Source organism: Sesamum indicum, linkage group LG10 (genome assembly GCF_000512975.1).
Source record: "Sesamum indicum cultivar Zhongzhi No. 13 linkage group LG10, S_indicum_v1.0, whole genome shotgun sequence".
Classification (NCBI taxonomy): Eukaryota; Viridiplantae; Streptophyta; class Magnoliopsida; order Lamiales; family Pedaliaceae; genus Sesamum; species Sesamum indicum.
The window spans coordinates 9,331,912-9,339,389 of record NC_026154.1 but is presented as its reverse complement, the minus strand read 5'-3'; the positions used below and the strand labels follow the sequence as shown (position 1 = coordinate 9,339,389).

General features: G+C 33.7%; 1 protein-coding gene across 1 annotated transcript; it reads right to left on the bottom strand.

Annotated features, from left to right (window-relative positions):
• Window positions 2,588–5,116, bottom strand: LOC105172311. Its single transcript, XM_011093695.1, has 3 exons — window positions 4,793–5,116; window positions 2,966–3,140; window positions 2,588–2,832 (listed from the first exon to the last, which is right to left on the bottom strand). The coding sequence occupies exons 1-3, from the start codon at window positions 5,114–5,116 to the stop codon at window positions 2,588–2,590; spliced, it is 744 nt and encodes a 247-aa protein (XP_011091997.1).

Here is a 7,478-nt window from a genome sequence, read left to right as displayed (position 1 = left end):
AAAGACAAACAAATTTTATTATTACACAGTGAGTAAGAAATAGAGATTATAACATAACTTGGCCTTGTTATATTATTAATTCAACAATTAATTAAAATGTTTGAGAATATATATATATTGCATGTGAATGGGAGAGGAGAATAGCAATTATGAAGACTATTACGTGCAAAATTGAGGGTCTTTCATAAATAAAGCATCAATGGCTTACATAAAAATCAATCTTCAAATTAAAAAAAATTTTACAATCATTTTCCAGTACAAGGGTTTCTTCCGGCGGCGCCGCATTGGACGAGCTTGCACCATCGTCTTTTGGCACCTTTGGGACGTTTAAGTCCGTGCCATCTTCGTCATCCGAGCTCGACGACGCATCCATGCAAATATGATAAAAAATGACGGTAGCAGGCTCATCACGTTGGGGGGGGGGCTGCCATATTTGGAAATTCGGGAGAAGATCAGCATCGTCATCTTATTCCTCCTTGTTGGGTACCGAAATGTCGAGGTTCTCATCCTCATCGAAGAGCTCGCACAACTCTTCCCACTTTGGCTCGTACGCATTCTGGTAGCATCGAGCCATTCGATTCTCCTATTCATTAGCATACAGAAAATTATTTCAATTTTTATTGTTAAAAGAAAAAGAAATTTGCAATATGAAAACATAACGAAACATACCCGGGCAATGGCATCCCACACTTGGTCGTCCGTCGTTAGTCTCCTTTCGTCATGATTTCATGTAACGCCCGGACGATTTCACACCCATTGGAACGTATAAAAACGATCTCGGAGTTGGTCAATCCTTGTATACGCCCAAGCGTAACTTATTCACGTGAGGAAATCCCTATTCACGTCGAATAGGGCGGAATGGATGGCTTGCATGTTGTGGTGGTTTGGGCGCCATATACCTAGCCTTTTGCAGTAGATGAGAGATTGGACGAATACGTCCTCCATCTCCCTTGTCAATCGTTCACGATAAAAAACGACGGACTGAAATATATAACCGCTTACAACCATGTTTATGATTTTATGAATAAGAAGGAAAAATTTGCTCACACGTTTTGTGAAATAGGAGAAAGCAGAAAGCACAAAGCAGAAAGCAGAAAGCAGTGGATAACAAGTTTGATGTGAAGATATTATGGATGAAGAAGGTAGATTGAAATGGTGCACGGATTGGATTTATAGACAAAGTTATAAATTGGAAGGTTGCATGGGAATTACACTAAAAAATAGGGACATACTAGTAAAATTTGATGCAAAATACATCATTAGAAAAAACAAATTTGCTACAAATTTCTTGGACAACTCATTGCTTTATTCTTTGTTTATTTTTCATATTTTTCTACCGTATTGATTATATATAAAAAATGATGTATATTTAATAAAAATTGATGCAAAATACTTTTTTTATGAATTAACCACTTTGCTGCAAATTTCTTGGAGAACTCATTGCTTCCTTCCACAAGCAATTGACATTTGATTTGATGTGTATTTAATTTATATAAAATTAAAATTTTTGTAATAATGAATATCATTTTTACATTTATATATTTTAATACAAACAACATTTGCCTTATTCGTTATTTATTTTTCATATTTTTCTACCGTATTGATTATATATAAAAGTGATGTATATTTAATAAAAATTGATGCAAAATACTTCATTAATAAGTTAACCACTTTGCTGCAGATTTCTTGGAGAACTCATTGCTTCCTTCCACAAGCAATTGACATTTGATTTGATGTGTATTTAATTTATATAAAATTAAAATTTTTGTAATAATGAATATCATTTTTACATTTATATATTTTAATACAAACAACATTTGCTTTATTCGTTTTTTATTTTTCATAATTTTCTACCATATTGATTATATATAAAAAGTTATGTATATTTAATAAAAATTGATGCAAAATACTTCATTAATGAGTTAAACCACTTTGCTGCAAATTTCTTGGAGAACTCATTGCTTCCTTCCACAAGCAAGCTTATTTGACATTTGATTTGATGTCTATTAAAATTTATATAAAATTAATGTTTTGTAATAATGCAACTCATTTTTATATTTATATATTTTAATACAAACAATACCGTATTTTTATATTTTTATACCGTATTGATTATATATAAAAAATGATCTATATTTAATTAAATATCATAATTTAAATTGGGTCAAATTCAATAAAAAATTTTGATATATAGAAAGATAGATAGATAGATATAGATGGAGACATATATATAGATGTATAATAAAACATTTGAACTGTAAATCCAACACACAAAATACTAGCAATATATTTTGTTAATAAAACTACTTTAATTTGGTCAATTTTAAGCGATCGCAAATACAATAATTCAATCAACATTATCGTTATCGGTCACTCAATCATTCCACAAATGGCCGGCCATTGCATCGCGGAATGCTGCTTGCGTATCTATATCTTCTTGCAATTGTTGAGGCGAACGACGAAACTGATCGTTTGCTTCATTGTCAAGATTGTCAAACTCTCCTCGTTCCCCACGTTCAAAAAATTGGTCATCTATGCCAAATTTTCGTATGAAGTTGTGGATCACATAACATCCAATGACAAGATCTCATTGACGATCTAAGCTGTATGGCGGCATAGGTCCTTTCAGAATAAGAAATATGTTCTTTAGCACACCAAACGCCCGCTCAATGACATTATGCAACTGCGAGTGACGCTGGTTAAATAGTTCTTTGGGTGAATGGGCTTGCCGGTTGTTACCTCTGAACGAGTTGATATGATAATGATCTTGACGGTGCGACGCCAAGAATCCAGGAAAATTGGGATAAGCGGAATCCACTATGTAATATTTACCTGAAATAAAAAGAGATGTTTATTATCAATGAAGACTGTCAAATTAGCGGTTCCACAAGCAATAATGTAAATGTAATACTATTTGGTGGCGAAGGAAAATTATGATCATTATTTAGGCAGTCCATGAACACACGGGCATCATTTGCGCTACCCTCCCATCCGGCCATGACATACGTGAACATCAAGTTAAAATCACAAACATCCATAACATTTTGTGATATATCACCGTGACGTGAACGGTATGCATTTTGCATGGACACCGGAACACTTGCTGCTATAAGTGTTCCGTCAATTGCGCCGACACAATCCTAATAATAAATAATTTGAAATGTTATGAGAAGGAAAATGCAGTATATATTACCTTAAAATAATTTCGGTGAAAAATGAATGCAGTATATATTACATTAAAATATGGAAAGAAGTGTGTATTGTTAAGGATTCTGGGATGAATATGATTGAAATTTGGAGGACAAATTAGTTCCGATGCAAGAAGATTCAGAGCTCGCGAAACCCTTTTCATGTGCCTGGAGATGGTCTCCAAAGAGTGCTGGAACCGCTCGCAGCTCGTTCTCTGGCGCTCGCTTAAACCAACGATTTGTAAGAAAATGGCGACTGATTCCATGACAGAGACACGCGTCCGTTGCGAGTCTATTAAAACACCTCTCCTTTTTAGGAACATGCATAAATTCTGGAATGTTTCTTTGTTCATATGTAACATATTGTAGATTTGATCGGGTGCCCAGACAGAAGCTCGTTCAGCCAATTAGAGCCTTGCAGAATTGAATTATGTTGTGGTTGTTTCGTCTTCAAAATTGAAGTGCTTAACAATTCATGGATTAACCTGAGGTTGTTTTCCTCATCCGAGGACATATCAGAAGAACTATTAGAACGACTGTTGCCGCTTGATTCATCCATCTATCTATTTTTGCTCAAATTGCTTGGTGGTATATTTGTAATCTAATGCAAATATGCATTAGACACAAGCCAAAGTACTCTTTTATACTTGGCCAATTGTGTATCAACCCCCATTATTTGACAAGAAAGGGGGTTGGTGATAAAATGGTAACAAAGAGGGTTGGCGACAAAATGACAACAAAGAGGATTGGTGACAAAATTTGAAAGGACGGAGGTTTGGTGACAAATATATAATTTTTGTAATTACATCTATTGTAAGAAAATTAGGTGAATAAAGTGAATAATTAATTGAACTATTTTTAATATAATAATTGTAACGCAAAATTGTCATTCTCATTAAATTATAAGCAAACGAGGTGTGTAAAATGAATAATTAATTGGATTTTTATTTATATATAGGATTTCTGGTCAAAATTGTCAAGACTTACTACTTCATTATTCTAGATCTTTTTAGTAATAATATTTTCAAAAATTACTTGGACAATTTTAATTGGAAAGATTTTAAAATCATTCTACTCTAATTTTATTGGATAGTAATAATATGTTTTCATTTTCTTATATAAAATTATTTTTAAAAAAATTAAATTCAAACACATCTATTCAATTATAATCAAATTTCGAAAAGTATAAATGAGTAAAAGGTTTCTAACTAGTCTGATGTATGAGCAGGGAAAAAGAACTTGAATTTGAATTTTTGATAAATACAAAATACTGGAAAAGAAATTATGGTAAATTTTTTTTTATCCAGCTAAATATATTTAATATTAATTTTAGTTCAATAATTATACCTACTTTTTTTTAAATCTTGCAGCATACAAGATTAATGACGTCAGTAAAGTGATGAATTACCATGAACAACATACATGTAATATTTAAAATGATGTAAAGAAAAATACCTACAACTAACATCATGCAAGTATATAAAAAAATTGTCTTCAAATTCATGCAGCCCTATAAAAATAAAAAAAATTGTTCACTTTCTCAATGTTTCAACCCAAGCACGCTTGTCCTCATCACTCATCAGAAGAAACATTTGACGCCTCACCTTCAGCACAAACTGATCTTGCGCTGCAAAGAATAAATCGCGCGGTAGTCCCTCCATTTTAGACAGCGCAGCCATGCAGTCTTCAATATTATCATTGAAAATATTTGCCAGCTTCCAAGTTTTGGCTTCACTGCAAGCGGTTATGGCATCAATGCATTTATCAATTCGCTTCAACCGATCACTTTGCCCCCCTTTTCGTGTTGTTGTTGGAATTTTCTCGGGCCCGGATGAGAGTGGATTACTAGTATCCATTGTAGGATAGCTTACATCAACTTCATCATTATCATTGTTGGAGACAGGAGGGCATGGCAAAGGAATGGGCATTACTGCCGGTGGCCACAGAAGATGAGAACATCTCAGTACATAAATCGAAATGAGGAAGACCCTTCTTTTTCAAGCCAGACTCTCTCGGATTAACCTGCATAATCAATCACACTTAATTGATGTATGTCAAGAAATGATAAATATATGTATCAAAATAACATGAGAAATGTAATACAATTACTGCGATCCATTCAGCCCAACGATCCTCAGAGGCAGTCACGGTGCACGTTGTGGGTCCCAACCAAAACCAGTCCGTTTGTACACCAAACCGGAAAACTTACGCCAAAGCATTCGAAGCCTGTTAGCCTTACCTTTAAGCTGCGCAACTGTGTATTGTGTTTTATTACGTTGGGACAATTCAATCCCGATCTCACGCCAAATTTGCTCACTAAATGTTGATGAGATAAGGTGTCCTTTCTTGTAATGCTCATACATTAATTCAATGAGCAGAGACACCTGTGGCATATCCCACCAAGCATCGTCAGCCTGTGACTTTGGCTCCGAAGACGTATTACATGCCTCCTTCCCCTTTCGACTCATCTACCATGTTAAAGTCACAACGTATGTTAAAATATCTAAAGTATTAATCATAACTCATAACTTCAGATTTGTAAGTATAAACAATATCTGAGAACTATTTGTAATTTACTCTAATTATTCATTATTATAAATATTTGTAATTATTTTATTTATTATTGGTAGTAAGCACATGATCTAATTATTATTGTTATTATTTCATTAGCATATAACATATGTATCTTTAATTTTGTTTATCCTTAATGAGTTAATTTTGATGTTTACTATTTGTTGAGACGAGAATGATTCTATAAAACTGTGGAATTGTTATTCAAACACATCAAGTTAAGAGACAACATGATAATTGTGATATTAGGTTCAGATACCATTTTTTTTAGAATAATTACACTGTTGTTTTTAAACATTCAATCTAATTCACATATACTTCATGTATATTGAGAATATATATTACGCCTAGTCTGGCGCGACAATTACATGATTGATTATCAAATAATTGATTATGAAAGAGCTGATTCAGAACAATTGATTTTAGCAAAAGTGATGAAGGTGTTTGGATTCAAATTTTATAATTGATTATAAAACTGTAAATTGTAAGCTAAATTCCAAAACTAACATCCTTCTTATGTCAAGAATTCCACCAAGTATTGAATTAAAATATAAAGTTAGTGAAGTATTAAAAATCAATGAAGTCAATGATTTTCATGAAAATAAAATTATAGTTAAGATGAGCTTCATTAAGTGATGAGCAAGTCAAAAATGTCTATTTCAGAGAACAATAAACTGTTATCTAAATGTGATTTTGGTATAACTTAATTCAAAAAATAATCACGAGAAAAGGAGCGAAATGGTATAACAAATTGCATTTATTTACCAAAAAAAAAAAAAAATACAAGTCTGCTTAATCGCAGGGCTAAACAAGCACTAATATGCTACATCAAGTCTGGGCTTCAGCTTCTTCACTACTTGCAGTGAAGAAGAATTCCTATCAGCTTCTTCACTACTTCAGATTCATATTTGTGTTTCCTACACTGAAGAAAACAAGAGAAACAAACGGATCTCGGTACAGAGCTCACCTTAGTTCGAGTGCCGCGCTTTCTCTTCCGGCAAGTGACTTCGTTGTTCGAACCACACGACTCGACGGTCGTAAAAAAAGAAAAAGATGGATCGGTGGGTGAGTTTCAGGGGAAGAGGAAGGAGGAGGAGAGCTGGTTTTGTTTGAGAATTCCATTGAAAGGAATGGTTGAGAGAGAAAAGCAATTTTAATTGATGGGAAAGAAGCAAATAGTGGCTGACAAGAAAAGACAACTATGACAAGCCTATTTGACCTATTAAATTTGAAATTGAGAATTGAATTGGGAATGCATTCTCACTAAAAATGGCACAAAACAAACAAGTTCCCACCTTATCAAACAGTGGAAAGTGGAAAAAATCTCATTGAAAACACAACCAAACGGAGGATCATCCCTATACAAATTCCCTATACTTTTCCTTATTGGATAATCCTGTGGAGGATCATTAGAATCTGTACTTCCCTCCGACGGTGGTAGTGCTGGAGTGATTTTTATTGGTTTGAACGTTGACTAAGTTCACCATCTCAAGTTGGGAAAAGGATTCAACCAATTCTTTTAGATCTGATAGATTTGCCCTCGTTATCTATATTATTTTATAGATTTGATGGCTTCAATAATCAGGTCGTCTCTTATCTTTGGCTTTGGAATCTCTATTCCTTTCCCTTATGATGTAGAAGAGGTACTGATCCAATGGCATCCTTGACCCGTTCTTGTTTGGATTTGGGTGTCTCAGGGCCCTCTCTTTGGTTTCTCTT

Bases quoted from the DNA above. Each gene is read 5' to 3' on its own strand.
- LOC105172311 (XM_011093695.1), bottom strand. From the start codon at position 5,116: ATGCCCATTCCTTTGCCATGCCCTCCTGTCTCCAACAATGATAATGAT. The intron at 3,141-4,792 runs GTGAGGCGTCAA...ATTTATTATTAG, and splicing joins AAGATCAGTTTGTGCTGAAG to GATTGTGTCGGCGCAATTGA. The intron at 2,833-2,965 runs GTGTGTTCATGG...TTTTTATTTCAG, and splicing joins GGGTAGCGCAAATGATGCCC to GTAAATATTACATAGTGGAT.